General features: G+C 42.3%; 1 protein-coding gene across 4 annotated transcripts in view; it reads right to left on the minus strand.

The window, feature by feature from the left end:
• The window catches only part of prkdc (protein kinase, DNA-activated, catalytic subunit), a 277,499-nt gene that overhangs the window by 63,736 nt on the left and 185,924 nt on the right, over positions 1 to 27,839 (minus strand). For all 4 annotated transcript variants that reach the window (XM_038809307.1, XM_038809305.1, XM_038809306.1 and 1 more), the window contains exons 66-73: positions 27,461 to 27,685; positions 21,975 to 22,083; positions 16,464 to 16,575; positions 14,041 to 14,227; positions 6,103 to 6,277; positions 2,322 to 2,512; positions 2,053 to 2,233; positions 1,121 to 1,281 (exon numbers count right to left, since the gene is read on the minus strand). In XM_038809307.1, the coding sequence (XP_038665235.1) occupies positions 1,121 to 1,281; positions 2,053 to 2,233; positions 2,322 to 2,512; positions 6,103 to 6,277; positions 14,041 to 14,227; positions 16,464 to 16,575; positions 21,975 to 22,083; positions 27,461 to 27,685 (1,341 nt within the window). The remainder of the gene's footprint in view (positions 1 to 1,120; positions 1,282 to 2,052; positions 2,234 to 2,321; positions 2,513 to 6,102; positions 6,278 to 14,040; positions 14,228 to 16,463; positions 16,576 to 21,974; positions 22,084 to 27,460; positions 27,686 to 27,839) is intronic.

The raw sequence follows: 27,839 nt of genomic DNA on the forward strand, positions 1-27,839 counted from the left end.
AACACTATTCACGACGCCCTATGCTGCTCTTGCTCATGTATTTGCTTTGTTTGGCCCCTTGTTCCGCACTGTAACCAATCACTGTTTGTCGATGTACCATTTGTCAATGTTCTCTGTTGATTATTCTCTGTCTACTATGGACGTACTGTGTACGTTCTCTCGGCCGCAGAAAAATACTTTTCACTGTACTTTGGTACATGTAACAATAAATCAAATCAAATCAAATTGTATTTTAAATTACATCTCTTTTGTTCCAATGGCATACATTAATAGTGTAACAAGAAATAAATGAAAAACTGCATAAAGTAAATGGATAAAAAATTTGCATGCTGCCTCACAATGTCCCAGCAATATTCATCACGTCTAGATTATAATGATGACTACACTTTAAAAGTACTTCACTGACTGTAAAGCACTTGAGGTTGTATGGTGATAGTGGAAGACACTATATAAATGCAACCTCTTTTGCTCTTTGGGAAGAGAATTAGCATTCTATCCAATAATTGGGATGCATCATCACCAGGTCTGACCTTGTCTGCATCTGATGTTAAACAGGAGTAGAAAGAGGAAGCAGAGTGAAAGGCATTGGGAATTCCTGGCTGTTTGGTTTACCCCCTTCCCACTCCGCAGACACAGGAGGTACCATTAAATGATTTTAATACATGGACTCGGATGACATAGCATATTGACACTCCAGCACACTCAGCAGGTATCCTTCTATTCCACACCACAAAGTAAACTGCATCTCAAATGTGCCACTCAGTGGCTCTGACAGACAGCATGCTGGCTGACCTCTGGACAGGGAAGGAAATATGTGGCGTGGAGAAAGGAAGAGGAACAATCATAAAAAATGTACTCAAACATGAAGAAAACAGTTTGCAAGTCAGGCATGTTATTTCATATCTTTGGTGGTTTTTTTCATTAAATTAATGACAGCCAATCAATCAGTTACATGTACACTGCAGATATAAAAAAGAAATCACTTATTTTTTGTGACAGATTTATTCCCTCAGCTGGATAAGAACAGACTGTGACACGGTGTAAAAATGCTGATAAAGCCTGTAGAATTTAGCTGTTGAAGCGTTAATGTAAAATAGCAGACAACTGAACAAGTACATACCCCTCTTGTCATGAGGTCCTTTGTCTCAGCCGGATATAATTCCACAATCTGTAACAATCTAGGGAATCTCAGTCTGGCTTCTCTTGAATTATACTTAAGGGCCTTCAACATATTCTCCACCACACATGCTGGGAATGTCTGCAGCTCAGGGAAATTCAGAACTGTAAGAAACATCAATTTATTTATTTAAAAACATCAAAGAACACAATGCATGATGCATTAACAATGTATTTGGAAGTAACATTGCTGAGAAGTTGTGAAAACTGTAACAAATAGTGAATGATAAATACATTGTCCAAACGTATAAGCAGGGCTCCTCACAAGCCTTTGAAAAATAGAAGAAAAATCGCTTGTCACGAGTAGGCTTCAAATGAAGTTACTGTGAAAAGCCCCTAGTCGCCACATTCCGGCGCCTGTTCGGGGAGGCTGGTACGGGAATCGAACTGTGCTACTGGCCTGCTTGGTCTGCTTTAAAAGCCAGTGATTTAGCCCAGTGAGCTAAACCAGCCCCTTTGCGCATGGGTCACTCTCCTGAAGGCCAACGGTTGGGTGGCCTATGTGGAAAATGCAAAGACTTTCAGGTCAGCAAACCATCTGGGGTTAAGGTCATGATTTTAAGAGAAAGACAAGTCCTTCGTGCTGCATTTCCTTTGGTGCAATGGGCTTACCGGAAAATCCAGGCAACAATTTGCAGGAGGGGTTGGGAGAGGTAGGAAAACTGGTGAGATAACAGATGCAGGATATTAGACTAAAGTCACAGAGAAGGAAATGGGAAGATTTCCTTTTAGTCAAGGAAGGCAAAAAAAAAAAAGCAACCGAAATTTGTGGCACAACTGGTCCCAGTCACTGTGGTACCGTACATTGAGCTCCAGTAGCAACATGCCTTATAAATACACAGTACAAGCAATATACAGAACAGAAAAAACTCTTACAGTTTTCACTTTCTTCTTCCTCGCGCAGACATTTGTCACAGAAATTTGCCAAATTCATGTAGGCCTTAATCAATCCCACTGTATCAACATGTTCTTCAGAAAGAGACTGCAGCTCTTCTTCAACCTTTTTAATGGCATTTCGCAGATATTCATGAGCTTTTCTGTATAATCCAATTGAAACCTGAGAAGCAACAATAAGCGGTCAAAATAGTTGAAATATTAACTGGATTTATGTACCCTGTGGTACAGTTAGGACTTTTTTTTCCTACCTGCACTACATCACCACTGGTAGCTCCAGAAAGTTCTATAACAGTTCTTGCTCGATCCTCCTCAATACGCTGAAGAATTGATGGGTCTTTTTTCAGAGCATTAGCCATAATGTGGTAGGTTGTACCAAGTAATGTGTTCTGGTCTCTAAGAGCATGTTGTTGTGTATTTAGAGTATCCACCTCAGCTTCAACTGTAAGATAAAGAGTTCTGTTCAAGACAGCAGCATTTAAATCCTCATTAACCTTTTCTTTCTGAAGTGGCTTTATGTCAGTTATTCTATATATTGCAGACCTTAAATGACAAGGTATGGGCAGCACGGTGGCCTAGTGGTTAGCACACCCGCCTCACGGCGCTGAGGTCCCAGGTTCGATCCCGGCTCTGGGTCACTGTCCGTGTGGAGTTTGCACATTCTCCCCGTGTCTGCGTGGGTTTCGCCCCCACAACCCAAAAATGTGCAGAGTAGGTGGATTGGCCACACTAAATTGCCCCTTAATTGGAAAAAATAATTGGCTAATCTAAATTAAAAAAAAAAAAAAAAATGACAAGGTATCTCATACCTCAAAAATTTACAAAACAATAATTTTAAAGCTTTGAATACTGTTCTTTCATGTCGCCACCATTTATGTTTTAAGAATAGTGATAATTAAGAATAATTTTCTGATTTGTACTTTTCTCTTCCATCTTTGATCATGTGGTCTTTTCTAAGCTGACGTAAGAACATAGGATCTAAGAGCAGTCATAGAACATTTAGCTTTCCAGCCTGCATCACCAGTTAATAAGATCATGGCTGATTGGTTGAGGTCTCAACTCCACTCTCTTGCCCATAATCTTTCACTCCCTTTTTTATTAAAAATCAGTCCACCTCAACTCTGAATAAATTCACAGACCCAGCCTCCACTGCTTTCTGGGAAAGAGAATTCCACACACTAACAAGCATCTGTGGAGAAAAAAAATTCTCAGCCCTGTTTTAAAAGGTGTCGATGGTAGCCATGATGTGGAGATACCAGCGTTGGACTGGGTGAGCACAGTAAGAAGTCTTACAACACCAGGTTAAAGTCCGACAGGTTTGTTTCAAACACTATCTTTCGGAGCACTGCTTCTTCCTCCTTCACCTGAGGAAGGAGCAGTGCTCTGAAAGCTAATGTTTGAAACAACATGTTGGACTTTAACCTGGTGCTGTAAGACTTCTTCCTGTTTTAAAAGGGAGACCTCTTATACTTAAACTGTGTCTCCTAGTTCCCGTCTCCCCCTTTAGAGGAAACATCCTCCTGGTAGCCACCCCATTAAGTCCCCTCAAGATTTTATGTTTCAAAAAGGTCACCTCTCATTCTTCTAAACTCCAATAGGCCCAAACTGTTCAACCCTTCTTCATACGGCAAGTCCTTCATTCCAGGAATGAGCCAAGGGAATCTTCTCTGAACTGCTTGTAGCACAATTCTACCTTTTTTTAAAAAAAAGTGAGCATAACTGCACAAAAAATTCCAGATGTGGTCTCACCAAAGTCCTACATAGCTGCAGTAGAACTTCCCTACTTTCATATTCCATTCTCCTTGCAATAAACACTCACATGTTTGCCTTCCTAATTACTTACTGTACTTGCACACTGATGCTTTGTGAGTCACAAACCAAGATATCCACAGCCCTCTGTACTGTAATCTCTCTCCATATAAATAATACTGCTTTTTTATTCTTCCTGCAAAAGTGGGCAAGTTAACATTTTCCAATGTTATACAGCATCTCCGAAATCTTAACCACTCATTTATACGCCTTACAGACTCTCTACCTCCTGACAACGTACTTTCCTACCAATCTTGGGGTCTTCAGAAATGTCAGCTACCCAACACATTTACGTAGATTGCAAATAATTGAAACTCCAGCACTTATCTCTGTAGCACTTTACTAGTTACAGCTTGCCAATCTGAAAAATATCCTTTTATCTTTAAAAGCAAATTACTGCGGATGCTGGAATCTGAAACGAAAGAGAAAATGCTGGATTTTCCATCATTTTCTCTTCTCCATCCTTTTGTCTTTACTCTTTGTTCCTTGTTAGCGAACCAATCCTTTACTCGTGCTAATATGTTACCCCCTACATCCTGTGCTGCTCTCTTGTGTAGTGAATCTTGATGTGGCACCTTTTGGAAATCCATGTACAGCATATCCATGTTCCTTCCTCAAAACACACTAATAAATTAGTCAAACACGATTACCCTTTCATAAAGCCATGTTGACCCTGCCTGATCACATACTAATAATTGTTCATTGTCACAAGCAGGCTTCAATGAAGTTACTGTGAAAAGATATTCTAAGCATCTTGCGATCACTCCCTTAAATAATTAATTCTAGCAAATTCCCTGTGACAGATGTTAAGACTAACTGTCTATAATATCCTGCTTTCTGTCTCCCTCCTTTCTTGAATAAAGGTGTCACATTTGCTACTTTCAAATTCCCTGGGACTCTTCCAGAATCCCCCGGACTCTTCCAGAATCCCCTGAAACAAACTTTAAAACAAACTTCTTCTAAATTTCTATCCTCATTTTGAACCATTTGGTAAAGCTCCTTCAGAACAGAATGCCTGAAGTGTGACAGCAAGCTTAAGGTTCTTTCATCTTCAAGAAAAATACCAATCAATCCCTGATAGTTACTGAATCTAAGGAATTTTGGAAGGTTAAAACTTATGCCCCCACCATCTTTGCAGCCAATTCTTTTAAACCCTATGATGCAGACCATCTGGTTCTGGGAACTGGTCAGACTTCAGATCTAATAGTTTTCCCAGCATATTTTCCCTAGTGTTAGCGAGGTTTTCTTTGGGAGGTTTTCTATGTCTCTACAGTCAGAACAGACACAAACTCTTTGACAAAGAATCATCCAGACGAGAAAGGTTAGCCCCATTCTTTCTCCACAGATGCTGTCAGACCTGTTGAGATTGTCCACTATTTTGTTTTTGACACAAAATACATGTTCAATGCCTCCAACATCTCTTTGTTTTCCATTATCAATTTGTCACTCTCTAGAGGACCAACACCATCTTTAGTTATTTTTTTCCTATTTAAATAATTGTAGAAACTCTTACCATCTGTTTCTATATTACTAACTACATTTATTTCACATTCTTAATAGCAGCGTCTCAGACTTCTGATGCTCTTGATTCAGCTGATTAGTGGGTGGATATGAGGTGTTGTAGGATAATCCACCTTTCTGAACTGCTTCTTTGCTTGTGGAGAATTGGTCTGTTGTTTCCATTTGGTGGCAAAACTGTAGGCAGGAGCTCGCCCCGTGAAATGTGCATCATCCAACATCCTTTGCTTACGTATTAAAGCTATGCCAGAAGAATGTTCTTTATCTAAAAATTCTAATTGATAATACTTGCTATTGAACAAATGCATGTGGTCTTCTTTTTTTTTAATACAAATTTAGAGTACCCAATTCATTTTTACTAATTAAGGGACAATTTAGCATGGCCAATCCACCTAGCCTGCACATCTTTTGGGTTGTGGGGGCGAAACCCACGCAAACACGGGGAGAATGTGCAAACTACACACAGCCAGTGACCCAGAGCCAGGATCGAACCTGGACCTTGGCGCCGTGAGGCAGCAGTGCTAACCCACTGTGTCACCGTGCTGCCCCTATGTGGTTTTCTAAAAGAAGAAAACATTTTCAAAGTCAGTGTCTTCTGAATACACTAAAAACATACAGAGAAACTGTCAGAAAACCGTTTAAAAAAATAAGGAATTGATTATTTTTTGTTCACTACATTATTTCGATGAATCTATCAGCCATTACCCAGCAAGGGGATGGTCTTCATCACCGTCACAATCTGCTCTGGTTTATCCAGACTCCGACAGCGCTTGTGACTGAATCGGCTATAACTCTGTATCCATCTCATTCTCCAGTCATTTTTATCCTTGGACTCTTTGTGAAGTTCTTTCAGCAGTTTTGTCGATACTGAAAAATTGTTCTGAAATAAGGGAAAGAATTGTTTTTGGTGAAAAAAAGTTACAACATTCTGAAAATAAAGTATTTATGTTAATGAACATAAAAATAAATTGAAAAATGAATAGTTTGTAACTGAAGATGCAGGTTTAACACGCTGGCAATTTCTGAGTTTGTTACAGTTGTAACAAGTTTAAAGTTAATTGGGTAACGCGATGGATTTCATCCATAAAATGGACAATTACAATTTAGCACCCTGTAATCGTTCACAACAGGCACAAAAAAGCTGCAACCAGGGTTTCTGCTTTTTTAAAAAACCATTATTTCCCCCCATCTTGATTACTTTTCTATTTTGCTTCACCTCCTGTTGCCTTGCCCAAGTGACTATTATTCATATATAGCCTTCAGCAGTGAGTGCTGGCTGCGTAATTGACTGAAAAACATTACTTGACAAAGAGGCACATCTTTGCAGCAGGGGACGGAGGTTAGCAATCAGAAGCTGGAATCCTGGCTAAAGCGCATCTTATGGTCATGGCTAAGTTTGGCATTGACCTGTATAAAGACTAAATACTATGATTAAACATGTGGAATTTCAATATCCCTGCCAATGTTTCTTCATGAATAATTAAAAACACAAGAAATAGGAACAGCTCCTTCTACCCTCGAAGCGTACTCCACCATTAAAACCATGACTGACGCCTACTTCAATTTCACCTTCCCACACTATCCCCATATCCCTTAATTCCTCAAATCTATCAATCTCTGCTTTGAATATACTCACCACCCTGAGCACCCACGGACTTCTGAGGGACAGAATTCCAAAGATTCATAACCCTTCAAGTGAAGAAATTTCTCCTAATTTATTTCTAAAATGGCTGACCCCTTATTCTGAGACTATGAGCCCCTGGTTCTCAACTTCCCAGCCAGGATAAACATTCTCCCAGCATCTACCCCATCATGGCCCTTAAGAATTATATTTGTTTCAATTAGATCACATCTCATTCTGTTAATGGCTAGGGAATATTAAGTTTACTCACTCTCTTCTCAAAGGGCAACTGCCGCATCCCAAGAATCAACCTAGTATACCTTTGTTGCACTCGATCTAAGGCAAGCCTACCCTTCCTTAGGTAAGTGACCAAAACTGCACACAGTACTCCAGGTGTGGTCTTACAAATGTGCTAAACTGCAGTAAAAATCCTTCACTCTTGTATACCAACCCCTTAATATAGGCCAAGGTACCACTTGCAGATCTTATTGCCTGCTGTAACTATATAGAACAGTACAGCACAGAACAGGCCCTTCGGCCCTCAATGTTGTGCCGAGCCATGATCACCCCACTCAAACCCACGTATCCACCCTATACCCGTAACCCAACAACCCCCCCCCCTTAACCTTACTTTTTATTAGGACACTACGGGCAATTTAGCATGGCCAATCCACCTAACCCGCACATCTTTGGACTGTGGGAGGAAACCGGAGCACCCGAAGGAAACCCACGCACACAGGGGGAGGGCGTGCAGACTCCACACAGACAGTGACCCAGCCGGGAATCGAACCTGGGACCCTGGAGCTGTGAAGCATTTATGCTAACCACCATGCTACCCTGCTGCCCCTGCATCATATTAACATCATATTATCTTTCTGCGATTCATGTATGAAGACATCGAGGTCACTCTGAACATTTCACTGGCACCATTTAAAAAATACTCCTTTTTGCTATTTTTCGTTCCAACATAGATAACTTCACACTTCCCCACATTATACTGAATTCTGCAATGCAATAGGATAAATTGATAACCTCATTGCGCGGGCACCCCTGGGTGGCAGTGATCATCATATGATTGAATTTTACATTCCATTTTAGAGAGAGGAAAGTGTCCAAGACTAATATTTTAAACTTAAATAAGGGTAATTATGAGGGCTTGAAAGCAGAGCTAGCTATAGTGAACTGGCAAATGTGCTTAAGGAATAGGTTGACAGATGTTCAGTGGCAGTCATTTAAAGGGATATTTCAGAGTACACAGAATAGATCCATTCCAATGAGAAAGAAAAATTCCAAGGGGAGGACCCATCATCCATGGTTAACTAAAAACGTTAAAGATCATATCAAAGTTAAAGAAAAGCATATAATTGTGCAAAGACGGATGGCAGGTCAGAAGATTGGGAAGAACATAAAGAACAGTAATGAATGGCAAAAAGATTAATAAGGAGGGAAAATTAGAGTACAAGAGAAAGCTAGCTAGTATTATAATGATGGATATGAAGTGTTTCTATAGATATCTAAATGAAAAGAGTTAACAAAGTGAGCATTGGTTCTATGGAAAGTATGACTGGGGAATTAATAACGCAAAATAGGGAGATGGCAGATGTATTAAACAGGTATTTTGCATTGGTCATCACTATGGAGGACCCCAGAAATAGCTGTAAATCAGGAAATGGAAGGGAGGGAGGAACTCAGGAAATTACAATCACCAGGCAGGTGTATTGAGCAAATTGTTGGAGCTGTGGGCTGGCATCTCCCTGGGCCTTGAAAGAAGTTGCTAGTGAGATAGTTGGTGCCTTGATTAGAAAATAGCAAATGTAACTCCTTTATTCAAAAAGAGAGTGACCAACAGAAAGCAGGAAACTACAGGCCAGTTAGCCTAACATCTGTCATAGGGAAAATGTTAGAAGCTATTATTAAAAATGTTTTAGCAGGGCATTTAGAAAAGTTTAAGGCAATCAGGCAGAAAAAACGTGGTTTTGTGAAAGGGAAATCATGTTTAACCATTTTATTAGAGTTCTTTGAAGGAGTCACGTGTGCTGTGGATAAAGGGGAATTGATGTATTGTATTTAGATTTCCAAAAGGCATTTGATAATATGCCACATCAAAGGTTATAGCGGAACATAAAAGCTCATGGTGTAGGAGCTAACCTACAGGAAAAGATTGACTAGCCAACAGGAGACAGAGTTGGAAAAAATGGATCTTTTTCTGCTTGGTAGGATGTGACTAGAAGTGTGCCACAGGGATCAATGCAGAGGGCCTCAACTTTTAAAAATTCATATAAATGACTTGGATGTAGAGACTAACGGTATGGTTGCTAAATTTGTGGATAAGGTTGGAAAGTAAATTGTGAAGAGGATGTAAGGAGGCTACAAAGGGACATAGATAGGCTAAGTGAATGGGAAAAGATCTGACAAATGGAATATAATGTAGGAAAATGTGAAATTCGCCATTTGGGCAGAAAGAATAAGAAGTTTATTATCTAAATATTGAGAGACTTCAAAATTCTGAGGGCAGATTGATATGAATGTCCTAGTGCATGGATCACAAAAGGCTAGTATACAGGTACAGCAAGTAATTAGGAAAGCTAATAGAATGTTATTGTTTTTGTGAGGGAATTGATTACAAAAGTAGGGAGGTTATGCTTCATCTGTACAGGGCATTAGTGAGCCACATCTACAGTAATGTGTACAAAATTTAACTCCTTATTTAAGGGAGGATTTAAATGCATTAGAAGTAGTTTGGAGGTTTGCCAGACGAATACCAGGAATGGGGTGGGTTGTCTTATGATGAAAGGTTGGACAGGTTAGGCTTGTATCAACTGGAATTTAGAAAAGTAAGAGACAACATGATCAAAACATTTAAGATCTGGAGGGGTATTGAGAGGGTGGATGCGGAAAGGATGTTTCCTCTTGTGGGAGAATCTAGAACTAGGGGGTCACTGTTTAAAAATGAGGGGGTCACAGAGATGAGGAATATTTTCACTCTTGGAGGATTGTGAGTCTATGAAACTCTCTTCCTCAAAAGACAGTGGAAGCATAGTCCTTGAATATTTTTTAAGGCAGAGCTAGATAGATCCTTGATTAACAAGGGGGTGGAAAGCAGAGCTGCCAACGTGTCCTAACAGATATCAGTATTCCAGATACCAAAAATCAGTATTTTGGCAGTAAAATCGGTATTTTAATTCCAAAGAAAAAATGCCCACTGATCTGAAGTACAAATCTATAACACAAATGGAAAATGCAAATCTAATGCTGTTACACAGATGGACATCATGAGTGTGTGTTTTTAAATTAAGCTTCAAACATTCAGTAAATCTAAATATGAAAAACTCTATAATACTGCACAGAGAACAATGCAGCAGGGTTTAAATTACCCATCTGTGTTTTTAAATTATTAAGGATGGAATCTGGATGCCCAGAGAGCACAGTAGAACCAAAGGCAAATACTAAAGATTTTAAAATTGCATCACATCACAGCATACAATTTCCAATACTGTACAGGCCTTTGATGATGTAGATGATCTAGGCGATTGCTACTGTAGTCGACCCTCGACGTGATTTTTTTTATCCCAATAGTATAATACAGGCTACTCAATGCCTCATGTGAGATCGTGTAAAGGTCAGGATCACCTGACACCAATGCGCTGTTGGCGTGCGGGGTGGAGAGGAGGGGGCGGGGACTCTGCACGGGGTCCTGTTGCCAATGACACCAATATATGCACCTTGATGCCTTATGTGCAAGACCACGCGATGGTCAGGAATACCTGACACGCATGTGCTGCTAGTGTGTGGGGTGGAGAGAGGGGGCGGGACCTCTGCGAGGGGCTCTGTCGCCAGGAAAGCCATGATCTTATTGAATGGTGGAGCAGGCTTGAGGTGCCAAGTGGCCTGTTCCCACTCCTAATTCATGTATTTGTATGGATCTGCCATGTTCTTGCCCAACCTCTTAAATTGTCATATCCCTTTCCAGTCTCCTTGCATCCTCCTCACCATTTACATTATACTGGTGCCCTCATCTGAGTGATTGATAAACTTTGTAAATAGCTGAACCCAAGCACTGAACTTTGCAGTACCACGCTAGTCACAACCTGCTAACCTGAAAACTTGCTACCTACTATTTTCTGTCCATTAACTAAAACTTAATCCATGTTACTGGATTACCGCATATCACATATCTTTTGTATGGAATCTTATCAAATGCATTTCCCTGACGCCGAAATACTGTTCGGTAACGGGGCGGAGAATCCAGTTTCCAGCATGAAATCGGGAACTGCGCCGGATCAGCGATTCTCTGCCCCGCCGAAAAGCGGCACAGTGCATCGATTATCCACCATCTGAGGCCATTGCCTGAGGCGTACCCCGCTATTCTCCGTCCCCGACTGGCCGAATTCCCGACGGCGTGGACCACTCATGGTCCCACTGTTTGGGATACTCACGAGGCAGCTGCAGACTCGTCCGCGGCCGCCACAGTCGGGGGCAGCTCGATTGGAGGGCAGGGGGTCCTCATTCGGGACTGGGCTTTATTGTGGGGCGGTCCTGGTCGGGTGCACGGCCGATCGAGGGCACTATTTCTGCGGTTTGAGACTGCCATGGAGCATGGCGCAGCTGCTGGAGATCACCATCGTGCGCATGCGTGGCCTCTGACCCAGGAGTGCGGGGGACCGTATCGGCAGCTGCTTGCTCGCCCCCTGCAAGACTGTGAATTTGTGGCCTTTTGACGGCAGTTTTTCTGGCATAGAAGACCACAGTTTTCACGATGGCGTAGGGACATAGTCCCTGAAAATAAGAATCTAGCCCAATTTCTCTGATAATTCCGTGATGGTTCTCTCAGTAAAAATTGTGATATTCCAAATGCCCTGTTAACAAATTTCAATATATTCGAGCATTTTCCTTACTTCAGATACAAGAATAACTGGGCAATAGTTCCCTGATTTTTCTCTCACTTCTTTCGCGCAACAATCGCCAGGCAGGAATGTTCCCTTCCACTCGGGGAACACTTCAGTAGTCAAGGGCATTCAGCCTCGGATCTTCGGGTAAGCGTTCTTCAGGATGCGCGACAACGCAAAATAGCCGAGCAGAAACCTATAGCCAAGTTCCGCACACATGAGTACGGCCTCAACCAGGACCTTGGATTCATGTCGCATTACATTCACCCCCCACCATCTGGCCTGGGCTTGCAAAATCCTACCAACTGTCCTGGCTTGAGACAATTCACACCACTTTAACTTGGGGCTATCACTATCTCTGGATCTATAAAGACTTAATTACCTGCAAATGCTCGCATTCAAAGCATTGTCTTGCATCTTTGACTTTGTCTATATAAATGTTTCTGGAACATATCTCTTCATTCACCTGAGGAAGGAGCAGTGCTCCGAGAGCTAGTGTTTGAAACAAACCTGTTAGACTTTAACCTGGTGTTGTAAGACTTCTTACTGTGCTCACCCCAGTCCAACGCCGGCATCTCCACATCCTTTCTTTAATACCAAGTTACATTTACTACTTCCAATTTTTGGGAACTATTGTACAATCTAGGGAATTGTGGAAGATCAAAACCAGTGCATCCACTACTTCTGCAGCTGCTTCTTTTAAAACCCGAGGATACAGGTAATCAGCTCCAAGGGAACTGCCTCATTAATTTTTTTTTTTAAATAGATAATATCCCCAAGTTCCTTATTTACATTAGATCCTTGGTTCCCATCCATTTCTCGGATATGTTTTATCTCTTCTACCTTGAAAGACGGGGATTTAACGGAGCCGATTAGAGCGGGAATGATGGTCAGGGCAGGGGGGTTGAGAATCAGGAGAATAGGGCAGGAGTACCTTCTTCCAAATTCTGCCATTGGGAAAACCAACCCCAATTTAATGGGGGGGTGGGAAGAGTCCAATATGGGAATTCCAACAGCTGGGGGCGAGATTAGACCCATTAATAAGCCACTTGGTAGACAATTAACCCTGAGCCCACTGGAATTTAATGGTGGCTCAGAGACTTAATTAGACTCATGAAGTCCACCCATAAAAACCCTGTTTCGTTTAGAACATAGAACATACAGTGCAGAAGGAAGCCATTCGGCCCATCGGGTCTGCACCGACCCACTTAAGCCCTCACTTCCACCCTATCCCCGTAACCCAATAACCCCTCATAACCTTTTTTGGTCACTATGGGCAATTTATTATGGTCAATCCACCTAACCTGCACGTCTTTGGACTGTGGGAGGAAACCGGAGCACTCGCAGGCAACCCACGCAGACACGGAAAGAACGTGCAGACTCCACACAGGCAGTGATCCAAGCCGGGAATGGAACCTGGGACCCTGGCGCTGTGAAGCCACAGTGCTATCCACTTGTGCTACTGTTCTGCCCACTGTAACCGAGACTTTGTAGGAGTGATCCCTCATTGAAAGCCAGTCAGTGACTGAAGAATGGATCTGGAAAGGGGAGCCACTAAAATCCACCCCCCCCCCCCTCCCTTGCATCAGAAAGGGGGAAGTGACTGATTCTCTAGGATCAGTCAGCATCAGAGGCTACCAACTGCACAATTTTCAGCAATGATATCAATGGGCAAATTCACACTGATAGCAATTCATGGCACTTTCTGACCCAGAGGATCACAGATCACAGGTTTATGCTTACCGCATTTAATCATAGAATTTACAGTGCAGAAGGAGGCCATTCTGCCCATCGAGTCTCCACCGCCTCCTGGAAAGAGCACCCTACCGAAGTACACACCTCCACCCCACCCCCATAACCTAGTAACCCCACCCAACACTAAGGGAAATGTTGGACAATAAGGGCAATTTATCAGGGTCAATCAATCTAACCTGCACATCTTTGGACTGTGGGAGGAAACCGGAGCACTCGGAGGAAACCCACGCACACACGGGAAGAACGTGCAGACTCCGTACAGACAGTGACCCATGCCGGGAATCGAACCTGGGACCCTGGAGCTGTGAAGCAATTGTGCTAACCACTATGCTACCATGCTGCCCGTTTCAACAGTTAGCAGCAGTAATTTTGTTTGTGTACCTGTTTGCTTGCACTTTCTGACATTCTTAACTTCATGTTAAATTTACAGCTTCTTATGAGCATGTTGATATCTTCCTCTTGTCTGTCCACATCCATTTTTGTATCAGTTCCTTCATCATCCACCTCCATACTATCATCAGCCTGAGCAAGTGACAGTCGCTCCTTAATCTTGTCAAGGAAGAAACAGCTGCGATAAAGAAGATAAAAGAAATCAGGAAGAATTGTAATAAAAGCAACTGTGCCATTATTAGTTGTGGATTAAAAATATAGCAAAGTCCTGCTGTTTGCGACAACCTCTTTTGTGAATTTGCTTATCTGTGGAAAAAGTCTTTTTTCACCAGTTCACCCATTTGCAGGCCCAAATGTTCACTTGTTCTCGGTTTTAAAAATAAAAAAATAGAGCCATCTTTAAAATAACGAGAAAAACAAACACCTAATTAAGTTTAAAAAATGACTTTTTTCCTGCAATAGGAATTGCGCACTGCTGTGCATTGTCTGACGTTGTTTGCACGTGAATCTTCCTTACTGCTGCGATTTAATTGCTGATCAGTCCACTTCCACTCTCCAGTAAAGTGCATCAAGTATGACATTTAGATTTTTCTTGTCTTCTGGTATAATTAAACAATTTCTCCAGTAAATCTATTTTTAAATGTATTAAAACATAGCTTCTTCTATTGCCTTTGATTTTTTTTTTATCTATGTAAAAGCTTAGAATGACTGGAACCTACCTAATTGACTTGCATTATAAAGTATGTTCGTCACTTGAGACTTCGCGGGAACAGAACCCCCATGAATAGTGAGATTTTATAAGCTGAAGTCAGGAGTGATGATACCCAGACATATTGGGCTCAGTAACCACAATCAGGTCAGTTTGGGGTGAGACACAGTAACACAGGCGAGGTTTAATTGGGATGAGGTTGTTCAGGGCAGATAGACCTGGTCAGGCAGACTGAGCAGACTGCAACTTGACTTTGTTCAGAGGTGAAAACAATTGAGGGGCTAAGTAAATCGGAAACTAGCTGCATATAATTAATCAAAATTAGAACAAATTTAGAAGAATGTGAAACGTTATTTTTAAAAAAGATCTTTAAAAATCTGGTTGGTCCACGAAGTAAAGAAAAGGACCAGATAGCAATGACGCAAGCTTAAAACAGACACACAATTTATAATTAAGCAGATAAACCGATTAACCCTAGCCAAACTATATTAAATGAAATAAAGGATTTTTGTTAGCAATTTTCATATACAGGAAAGGTAGTCAGTGATTATATTACTGGACTGGTAATCTAGAGGACTTGAATAAAGTTCCAGAGACACCAGTGCAAATTCCACCACAGAAGCTGGGGAACTTAAATTCAATTAATTGAATAGATAGATAGAACATAGAACACACAGTGCAGAAGGAGGCCATTTGGCTCATCGAGTCTGTACCAACCCACTTAAGCCCTCACTTCCACCCGATCCCTAACCCAATAACCCCTCCTAACCTTTTTGGACACTAAGAGCAAATTATCATGGCCAATCAACCTAACCTGCACATCTTTCGACTGTGGGAGGAAACCGGAGCACCCAGAGTAAACCCACGCAGACATGGGGAGAAAATGCAGACTCCTCACAGACAGTGACCCAGCAGGAAAATCGAACCTGGGACCTTGGTGCTGTGAAGCCACAGTGCTAACCACTATGCTACCCTGCTGCCCTTAAATCCGGGATAAAAAGCTAGTCTCAGTGATGGTGACCATGAAACCACAAGTTTCTCATAAAAACCGATCTGGTTTACTAATGTCCTTTAAGGAAGGAAGTCTGCCATTCTTACCTGGTTTGGACCACAGCAATGTGGTCAAATCTTAACTGTCCTCTGAGATAATCTAGGAAACCATTTAGCTTTATCAAACAGTCAGTAAGAAGCCAACTATGATTAAAATTAGATTGACCAGCATTACAGACCCAAGCATCAGAAATGACAAAGTCTAACCCAGGACCCAGACACTGCATATTCTTCCCAACATCTCTGCCAAAATCTGATCTACAGGCCAGTCAAGCAACAGCCTAACAGTCAGTCACAGCCAAATGTACCACATTCCTGCATTACCATTCCTCCATATCCCACTGTCAGTAGGATGGAGGAATCAATGTTGGATGTACGGTGGTATACAGCTGGGTGGGAGTGGCTCTGGGAGTCCTCAATGATGTCTCTGGACTCCCAAGAGGTCAGGGTCACTGTACAATAATCAGAAACACAATATAGATATAGATAAGGAATATCATTCATGCATCCCATCACAATTTCAAAATCTTCTTGCAAAGCTATTTAGAAGGCCATCGTATCCTTAACATACAAAATTATTTATCCATTTCAAATAATTTGGATTTCAATTAATTTCTTTGCTGCAAATATGGACAAAATTATTCCAGTATCATACCGGTTTGTGATTACGTCATCCCATACACTCATAGGATCCAGCTTTGATTCCGGATACCGACTTGTCCAAGTTCTTATGAGTTTTCGGAGTGGTACTTCAGAGGTTAAATTAACTGCAAAACACGAGGACTGATTCACAAATCTAGACCGGGTATGAAAGTCTTACCCACAAATCAAATTAATATGATGTATAATAACAATGCTGATTACACAAATATAGGTTCTGTCTATAAATGTTACTTCCTGTGAACATTTGCAACTGGATTTTGTATGCAAACATTTTGTAATCAGAAGTCTATATGCAAACATTTAGCATCAATTGTGATTTGTTATCGAACCACTTAATTCAAAATGCTTTTTGAAAACAAATTCTCACTAACATGAAAAACCAAAAAAGTACGCTCACTATGGAAAATAAGACATCAGATCAAAAGTGGTTTCACTATGTCCATACACATTTACAGCAGTTACTACCTTTCACCACCACATCCAGTCCTTTGCTTTTCTATGAGCCGAAGCACATAAGGGCGCAACTGCCAAAGAAATTTGGAGCAAAGAGGTTTTGTACAAGAAGCTGCAGTTTTACACATAAAGGGGCTGAGGTGGGGGGGGGGGGGGGGGGGGGGGGGAATGCAGTTCTAGACAAGTTTATCTTGGTGCAATTATTGAATATGTACAGGAGTTTTAGACAAGCTAAAGTTTACAAAAAGTGATGATGGTCAGAAGAGCATTGCTATAGTCAAGATGGAGGTTAAAAGATGCTTGAATGAGGTGGGGTGGAAGCAGGCGGTGTTGAGGCAATCTTTATGATGGCAATGGTACAGGTTTGAAAGTTCAGTTTGGCTGGAAGAGCGTTGAGCCAATTCAGCACTGAATGTTGGACAAACAGGCAATGGAAGGTCAACAGGTGGCAGGTGGGTAGAGCTGGCTGTCAGCTGACCCATGTGATATTATATTACTTTTATCAGTTCCTCTTTTTGTTAACTGTTTTTCAGTCAAGTTTTAAAAAATATGTTTTTATTCAAATTTTAACATTTTAACAACTAAACATATAAAACAGACATTTACAAAGTAAAACCAATCCAAAACGAAACAAAACCCCAGCACCCCCCGCCACACACCCCTAAACCATGCCCCTCCCCCCGCCACATACCCCTAAACCATGCCCCCCCCCCCCCCCCCCCCCCCACAGCAGTTGGCATCATCAGCTCCCCAAAATGCAATACAAACAAATCTCATCCTTTGTGGAACCTGTAGCTATCTGGGATGGCCACTTCCAACTAGGTACAGAGAAACTCGCAAAGCCTAGCGGGTAAAATGGACAAGCCAAGACTCAGGCAGGCTCAGAGCCTGAAATGCATATTTGTCAGCAAGAAGTCCAGACGATATTGAAACTCCGTCCAATTAGCATTTTAATGGGGCCGATTAGCATTTGATGGCCCATCTTCACCAAAACAGAGGACTGGTACTCGAGCAACCGGTACAGTCCCAGACATTTCGGCGCCACTCCCTGTTCAAGGGAAAAGCAAACAACGGGGTCAATGATCGCTTGGGACACGCTCAGCCATCCAGATCCCCGCCCACTTATTGGTTAAGGAATCGAACGGAGTGATCAGGGATCACCCAATTAGTAAGGCCCAAATCGAAGGACCGCCCAAAAAAGCACGAAAACCCCTGAGTATAAGAAAAAGAGTTCGCCATATGTTCACTCTCTTGGCCCTGGTACCCCGGTCACGGCCATCGCCAAGTGCAGCAACACCAGAAGCGAGTCCAAGTTCAACACCCGCTACCAGACGGATGAGCCCAGCTGAGCAGCAGTTATTCCTTCGAACACGATAGATCCAGAATTGAACAGCGGCCACTGTTTTCTGACCTAAGCCTGACTTAAGTACAGGTTTTCTTAGTCAATAGGCGTAGTTAAGTAGTAGTGTTTATGTTGTGTGACTAATTGTGTGTAAATAAAGTACCCTTGACCTTGAACTAACTGGTGTTTGGCTCTTTGATCGATAGCCGGTTGAAACTTATGGTGGTATCATTTGATACTTGGCGACTCTAAGCATTAAGACATAGATAACACAGAAAGAAGGGCAAACTCACTAATTGCCATAATTGGAACAGAGCCACAGAAAAGACAAGTAAAAGAAACTCACAACAAACCCCTCACTCGCGCCCCTCCTCCAAATGCAAGAATTCCATTAGATCACCCAGCCACACTGAGGCACGGGGTTGAGAAGCTGACATCCGCCCCAACAGGACCCGCCTGCGAGTGATTAACGAGGCGAAGGCCAAAACATCTGCAACTCCGGCAAGTCTGACACCCCAAATATTGGCCCCACAAGGGACTAGGCTCTAAGTCCATGTCGACATGGTGCTGAAGAATGGCCCTCAAACTTCTCCAACTTTGGGCAGGACCAGAACATATCTACGTGATTGACTTGGCCCCTCCCACACTGCTCACAGATGTTCTCCTCCCCCTCAAACAACTGGCTCATCCTTGACTTCTGTGCACTACCTTTAGCTGCATCAACCCCAGCCTCATACACAAGGTTGAGGCATTCACCCGCCGCAGCACCTCCCACCACAGTCCCTCTTCCAGCACCATCCCCAGCTTCTCTTCCTACTTGGCCTTAACCCTCCAGAGACACCTTCTTTAGAATCCTCCCATAAATCGCCGAGACTACCTCCCCCCCCCCCCCCCCCCCCACTTCAATCTCGATCACCGACAACACCCCCTCCAGCAACAAGAAGGGCGATGCCACCAGAAAGGTCAGACAGACCTTTTTCACAAAATCTCGCACATGCATGTACCTGACATCCTCCCCTCGTGGCACCCCCAAACTTCGCCCCCAACTTCTCCAGACTCACAAACTGTCCTTGTAGGATTAGATCCTTTATTTCCACCACCACTCACTCCTCCCAGCCCCGAAACCTCACATCCACCCTCCCAGGCTTAAACCATGGTTCCCTCGAAACGGCAACAACTTTGACCCCCACCTCCAACTTAAAGTGCTGCCGAAACTATCTCCATATTTTCAGTGTGCCCACTACGACCGGACTCCCTGAATACCTCCCCAGGGCAAATGGAAACGGCACCATTGCCAACGCCCACAACCCCCACCCCATCTTCAAAGCCTCCGTCTCCAACTCCAACCCTACACCTTCTCAACGTTTGCCGCCTAGTAATAGTGTAACAAGTTCAGAGGGGTCAACCTCCCAACTGTCACCTCTCTGGAGCACTGTCCTAATCATTGCTACCTTACCTGCCCACACAAACAGCAAAATCAGTCTCTCCACCCCCGTAAAAACCATTTTCGGCAAAAAGACCAGCTGGCATTGGAACAAGAATAAAAACCGTGGCAAAACGTTCATCTTAACCGCTTGCACCTTGTCCGTCAACGATAGGGGAAGACTATCCCACCTCAGCAAATCCATTTTAACACTGCCCACCAAACGCATAAAGTCCAATTTATGGAGCCGAGCCAGTCCCGAGCCACCTGCACTCTCAGGTACCTAAAGTGGGTTGTTGCCACCCAAAATTAGGGTTAGGGTTAGGGTTAGGGAGCTCCTCCCCCACCCCAACTCCTGCCCCCAGAGAAGATATCACAAAACATTCACTTTTTCCCAAATTTAACTTGTAGCCCGAGAAAGCCCCAAATCTCCTAAACTACACCCCATCCTGATGAGCCCGGATTGAAGATATACAAGAGCACATCATCAGCATACAGGGCACTGTATGCTCCACCCTTCACCCATTCTTATCCCCCTCCATTTATCTGCCCAATGGGCAAGGGCTCTATTGCCAGTATGAACATCAGGGGGGACATGGAGCAGCCCTGCCTTGTCCCCCTGTGCAGAGGAATTGTTTATCAGTAATGTTTACTGATTCTTGGATGAAAATTTCTTAATTGGTTCGCCGCTTATTACAATAAAGTCATATCTTCTAATTATGCAGATAATATCAATAGACTCTTCTCACAGCAAAGATAAACAAAGCAAAAGGCCCTGAGACAGACTATCCACAGTAACATCTCAAGAGCAAATAAAAATAAATTCTAAGGTTATCTGATCCAGATTGAAATACGGTGCCTGGCATTACTTATCCTGTAACAAGTCATAGATATTTGTGACATCTTGCTCACAAGTCCTTGATTTTAGTCTTAAAAGGGGCAAGGACTGCACAAAACTATTTTTGTTTCAGACATGGAGGAGACCCACAAGGTCATTGCTGAGTATCGTGATGATGCATTTCAATATGATTCAAACTATTTTATGCGTTTAGCAAACACTTCCATTTAAAATAAAAGTTTACAAACAAAGGAACACGAGTAAGCCATTCAGCCCGTAAAGCCTGCCCTGCTATTAAATAGCATCATGGCAGTTCGAACATTTCAATGCCTTTTACATCCACTATCCCCATAACTCTTTTCATTATTGTTAATCAGAAATCTATCAATCTCAACTTTAAACAATGACAGAGCTTCCACAGCCCTTTATGGTAGAGAATTCCTCACAACTCTCTGTGGAAAGAAATTTCTCCCCACCTTGGTCCTCGGTGGCATCCCCCTTATTTTGAAATTGTGTCCATTGGTTCTGGACTCCTCAACCAAGGGAAATATCTTACCTGCATCTACCCTATCTATTCCTTTAAGTATTTTGTAGGTTTTAATGAGATCATCTCTCATTCATCCAAACTCTAGAGAATACAGGCCCAGTTTCCCCAATCTCTCTCCATAAGCACAAGTCTGGTGGACCTTTGTTGCATTCCCTCTGTGGCAATGTTATCCTTTCTGAGGTAGGGGACCAAAACTGCACACAGGGTCAAACCAAGCTTCAACACAATTAAGCAAGATCTCGCTACTCCTGTTCTCAAATCCTCTTGCAACAAAGGAAACTATTCCATTAGACGTATGGACAAGGACACCCAGGTCCCTTTGTACATCAAAAGAGAAAATCTCAACAGGTCTGGCAGCATCTGTGAGGAGAGAAAAGAGCTGATGTTTCGAGTCCTGACAACCCTTTGTCAAAGCTGTACATTTGTCCCTTTGTACATCTGACTTTCTAACTTCTTACCATTTAGGAAACACTCTGCACATCGGTTCCTTCTACCAAAGTAGATTGCCTCATATTTTTGAACATTATATTTCATCTGCCATGTACCAAGTCTCACTGAGTTGGCCTAAATCCTTCTGTAACCACTTCTTCACAACACATATTCCCACCTAGCATTGTATCATCCATGAACTTGGAAATATTACATTTGGTCCCCACATCCAAATCATTGATATATGTTGTGAACAACTGGGGCCCCAAGAACTGATCCTTGTGATACCACACTTGCCACATCCTGCTAAATTATTATGCATTAGGTGTTTTTTTGGATTATTATTTGTATTATTAAAGTATGTAAACTGATTGCATCTTGTCACTGGCAAGTTTTACTCTGGAAATTAAACAAGACGTTGTCTGATACACCAGCCTCCAGTTACCAATTCAGTAAAACACAGAATCTTACATCCTTTTGTGATGAATGAGAGAAAATCCTGGATCTCTGTTAGAGTCTGGAGAGATTGCAACTTGGTAAGTCGACTCCTATGTAGCAGTGTGTCAATGCTGGAATAATTCTAAGGAAAAGAAAGAATATGATTTGATAAATGTATGTCATTTGTTATCGAGCACATGCATTCTTTTCTTAGAACCTTTCTGCTTATTCCCTGCTTTCTCTCTCCCTCCTTTCCAGAAAAGCAGGACTACATTTTCTAACTTCCAATCTGCTTGGTCCATTTTAGAATCTCGTGAATTTTGGAAAATCAACTAGTGCATCCACAATCTTTGTCATTATCTCTTTTTTTTGAACACTAGAGTGTAAGCTATTAGGTTCCTGGAATTTGTTTTTTTTTAGTCCCTTAAGTTTCTCTAATACTTTATTTTTCTGCTGACAAGTTCCTCTTTCTTGTTAGCCCCTTGGTTAAACTCTGGTGTGTATTTTGTGTCTTCCACTGTGAAGAGGGACACAAAATATTCGTTCAATGTCTCTGCCATTTCCTCATTCCCCATGACAATTCCTCCAGTTCTCTACTTCTAAACGAACCAACATTTACTTTCAACACTATTTTGTATACTTATTACAATAGGTTTTAATATTCCTGGCTAGTTCCATGAGGAGTTTGCACGTTCTCCCTGTGTCTGAGTGGATTTCACCCCCACAGCTCAATGATGTGCAGAGTAGGTGGATTGGCCACGCGAAATTGCCCCTTAATTGGAAATTTAAAGAATATATATATTCCTGGCTAGTTTACTCTCGCACTTTATATTTTCCCTTTTAATTAAATCTTATGGTGGCCCTTTGGTTACTAAAATATTCACAATTTAAAAAATATAAGTAGCCTCTTCTTTTCATCTTAAACTATTTTTAACTTCCCTAGTATGCCACAGATGAAGCTTGCCGAGTTATTGCTTTTTTTAAGAAAAGGGACATATTGTTTGAATGTTTTTGTTTAATGCTTTTCATTGTTTATTTACCACCACACCTTTTAGACCATTCACCCAATGAATCTTAGTCAGCTCTCCCCTGACATGTAATTGGCTTTAGGTTTCTTGTTTTGCACACCAGAATGTTGCTTTTTAAAAAGAAAAAAAATCTTTATTGTCACAAGTAGGCTTAAATTAACACTGCAATGAAGTTACTGTGAAAATCCCCTAGTCGCCACATTCCGGCGCCTGTTCGGGTACACTGAGGGAGAATTCAGAATGTCCAAATTACCTAACAGCACGTCTTTCGGGACTTGTGGGAGGAAACCGGAGCACCCCGAGGAAACCCACACAGACACAGGGAGAACGTGCAGACTCCACATAAACAGTGACCCAAACCGGGAACTGAACCTGGGACCCCGGAGCTGTGAAACAACAGTGTTACTCACTGTGCTGTCCTCTCAAACCTAATATGGAATTCAGTTGTATTATGATCACTTTTTCCTCCAGAGGAGTTTTTACTTTGAGATTACGAATCAACCTGACCGCATTGCACAATACTAGATCTAAAATAGCTTTGTTCCTAGTTGGTTCCTCAAAATATTGCTCAAGGAAGTTGTCATAAATGCATTCTATAAATTCATCTTCTGCCTTTGTGCATTTGAAAAGATGCTCCATCAAAAGATTATTGCGTAAACTGGAAGCTCATGGTGCAAGGGTTAACATATTGGCTAGGATTGAAGATTGGCTAGCTAACAGAATACAGAGTTGGCATAAATGCGTCTTTTTCGAGTTGGCAGGATATGACAAGTGGTGTGCAACAGGAATTCCGTGTTGGGGCCTCAAACTTTTACAATTTATATAAATCACTTGGATGAAGGAACCGAAGATTGGGGCGCGATGCCCCAAAAGAATGACTAAGTGTCATTTTGGACGGGTTTGGTGGGGTATTTCGCGTCAGCTTCTGGGGGAGTTCCAGACCTGGATTCACCCGTACTTAATCATTTTTGGGACTTTGAAATTTTTTCAGCAGTGGGGAGCTGAACCTGCCAGCGACACCGGCTCCTCAGAGATCGGGGTGCCATTTTGAAAGGGTGCCCCGATCTCTAAGTGAGCTTGATGATCCCCCACACCCCTCACCAACAGAAATTACCCCCCCCCCCCGATGTGGGGTGGCTGAGGCCCCCTCCCAATAATATGAAGCCCCTTCATAACCCCCCTTTCGTCCCCCCCACCCTTCATCCCCGCTTTCATCGGCATGACTTAGTGACTCCTGGGCACCACGAGAATGTGGCCTCAAATAGGCCACAAATATTTAAAGGAGCCGTTATCTGGATCACGGGCAACTATGGCATACTCCAGATCGCGCCAGGCGCCATGGGTCGGGTGACTCATGTGGAGTTTTGCGCCCGGCGCAAAGCCCAATTTGGGCCTGTCTATCGGTGAACCTGATGCAACGTGATCGGCACAAAGATAGGTAGGAAAGGAAATTGTGAAGTGGACGTAAGGAGATTACAAAGAACACATAAATTAAGTGAGTGGAAAAAGGTCTGGCAAATGGAGTATAATGTGAGCCAATATCAAATTGTCCATTTTGGCAGAAACAATAAAAAGCTTATTATCTAAATGGCGAGAAATTAGGGGGGCATGATAGCACAGTGGTTAGCACAGTCGCTTCACAGCTCCAGGGTCCCAGGTTCGATTTTCACTTGGGTCACTGTCTGTGTGGAGTTTGCACTTTCTCCCAGTGTCTGTGTGGGTTTCCTCCGGGTGCTTCGGTTTCTTCCCACAATCCAAAAATGTGCAGGTTAGATGGATTGGCCAAGCTAAATTACCCCTTAGTGTCCAAAAGGTTAGGTGGGGTTAGAGGGATAAGGTGGAGGTGTGAGCTTAGGTCGGGTGTTCTTTCCAAGGGCCGGTGCAGACTCAATGGGCTGAATGGCCTCCTTCTGCATTGTAAATTCTATGATAATACTTTATATCTATGATGAAATTGCAGAGGTCTGCGCTGCAGAAGAACGTGGGTGTTCTAGTTCATTCCAAAGTGACTCAGAAAAGATTAGTTTACAGGTATAGGAAATAATTACGAATGCTAACAGAATGTTATCGTTTATTGTGAAGGGAATTGATTACAAAAATAGGGAGGTTATGCTTCACCAGTGTTTTCTGACAGCCGAAACATGGAAGATATCGTATTTCTAATCTCCACCCATATTGATTCTACTTCCAGATCGTCTGAGACAAGATCCCTTCTTACTATTGTCCTCAATATCAGGGGTGCTCCTTCTCCTTTCCATTCTGCCCATTTTCCCAAAATGTTGCATACCTTCGAATATTTCCTAACCCTGGTCATCTCGTGTCTGCAATGGCTAACAGATAATCCTTGCTCTGTGCCCCGAGTTCATTGATCTGGTTACGAATGCTTCATGCATTCAGTTAAAATCAATTGTTATTTCTTTAATACTATTTCTTTGCAAGAGCCTTATTCACTGATGCACGAGGACCATTAAACTCCATCCCTTTTGTGTTCCATCATTACCTCAATATTTTTCTTTCGATTTCTAAATCTCCACTTTTTTAACCCTGCATTTACCCCCCACCTTCCCCAAGGATGATTCCCTGTCAATCTCAGTCTGGTTTAAGTGGAGCCCATCCTATTGGAAGAGTTGCTTTTTTTCCCAGGACTGGTGTAAGAACTCCATTAGTCAAAACCCCTACTTCCCACACAACTCTTTGTGCATTTCATGCTCTGACCTACTTGATGCCATGCAATTGGCGCATATCTCAGGTAATGTTTTCTGAAAGTTTCTGCATTTTAATTTGGGCTTAACTCTCAGAAATCATAGAATGTACAGTGTAGAAGGAGGCCATTCGGCCCATCGAGTCTACACTGGCCCCTGAAAGAGCACCCTACCCAAGCCCACACCTCCACTCTATCCCCGTAACCCAGCAACCCCACCTAACATTTGAACACTACGGGGCAATTTAACATGACCAATCCACCTAACCCGTACATCTTTGGGACTGTGGGAGGAAACCGGGGCAGCCGGAGGAAACCCATGCATGCCTCAAACCCTCTCAGCAGAACATCATTCCTAGCCCTTCCTATGCTGTTGGTTCCCACATGGATCCTTCTGCTCTGACTACAAGTTTGCCTACAGCCACAAGGAGCTGTCTTTAACCCTGGCACTAGGCAGGCAGGAAATCCTGTAGCATTCTTGTCTCAGAGTGAGAAGGTTGTGGGTTGAAGTCCCACTTGAGGGAACTCAAATACATAAATCAAAGCTGGCATTGCAATGCCGTACTGAAGGAGTGCTATATTGTTGGAGGTGCCATCTTTCAGATGAATGTAAAAGATCCAATGGCACTATTTTGAAGAACAGGGGAGATATCCTGAATGCCCTGACCAATATTTGTTCCTTAATCAACATCACAGCAGCACAAGAACAGATTATTGCATCATTATTACAATGCAAATAGTGGGAGCTTGCAGTGTTAAATTTAGCTGCCACATGTCCTGCATTACAACAGTGACTGCACTTCAAAAGTGCTTCATTGGCTGCAATGTACTTTGAGACCTCCAGTTATCCGAAAAAGTACCATATAAATGCACCACATAAATATAAACCTGCTTTACAAATCCAAAGAACACATGGGAAATCTGAATAAGTCACTCTTGACGCTGACTCATTTAAAGTTGCTTCACGTTAATGTTGTTTCACTTTAATGTTGCTAATGGTGTCAGCACATCTGCTTAACGTTGCCAGTTTCACTTTGTCATTTGGCACAGATTTCCTTTTCAGTGGCCCATCTGCCGACGTCACTTTTCCCAGAGCACTTCACCCTCGTCTTCAGTCTCTCTGCCTCCTGCTCTTGCCGACTCTTACACTTTGCCTCCTGGCCTTATCTACTCCCACCCCCTCAGACTTTCCAGCTCTCCCCATGCCTCTCTTAGTTGAATCCTCAGGCTCTATTTATTCTTCAGTGACTCCTGACTTTTCTCCTGGCCTTGCACTACATCCTGCATGCCATCTAGTGGCAGACATTGGTTAATGCAGATAGTAAGGATTTAACCAACCAGTTTCTGACACTAGATGGAGCCTTGTTTGCCAATCTAAAAGCATTGTGTAATGCGGTGAGTACTTTACAGTACTGTAATTTTTAAAGAATTTAATTGTGATTTTTGTTTTTTTTACATTTTATTATTATATTTTGCTAGTTATTACAGCTAGGAATGCACAGTGTTGCATATGTGTGCTACAGCATTTCAATTTATACATTGCTTTTTTTCCAGGCGAGTAAACCTTTCACACCTTTAATTGATTCCTATGGGAACCCATGATTCAAAGTTGTTTCACTTTGTGATTTTCAGGAATATAACCACTTTAAATGAGGACTTACTGTAATTTGATCACTATCTATGACTACTTTTTAAAACTCCAACCACACGAAGCATGTAAAGTCTGTAATAAATCAAAAAGTACCTTACCAGATAGACCGTTAACATCTGACCATATGCCAGGTACTAACCTGCATAAAAATTTGGATACCATTATTGACATAGTATTTGGCACGATCAAAGTCATCCTGCAGGATGTACAGGAGGCTCAGTTCCTGACTGTAGCGGCTTTCAATAACAGTTTTCCGTTGGTCCACCTTCATTGCATTGTCAATGAATGTCAGCAAAGACTGGTCAACTTCACCCAACTGCAATAATTTAATTTTACTTCGCATCATGTGAGGCAAATAAGTCTCCTAAAAAAAACAAATTCAAGAATAAAACTTGTTTTCAAGAACCCTTTAAACATCTACACAAACACATTAAAATAAAAACATTTCTGTTCATCTCCATATCTTTTTCCTTTGGTTACACGAGAACATCTATCTGAGGTGGAGAAAGCAGGCAGCT

This window comes from Scyliorhinus canicula, chromosome 10, assembly GCF_902713615.1.
Source record: "Scyliorhinus canicula chromosome 10, sScyCan1.1, whole genome shotgun sequence".
NCBI classification, from domain to species: domain Eukaryota; kingdom Metazoa; phylum Chordata; class Chondrichthyes; order Carcharhiniformes; family Scyliorhinidae; genus Scyliorhinus; species Scyliorhinus canicula.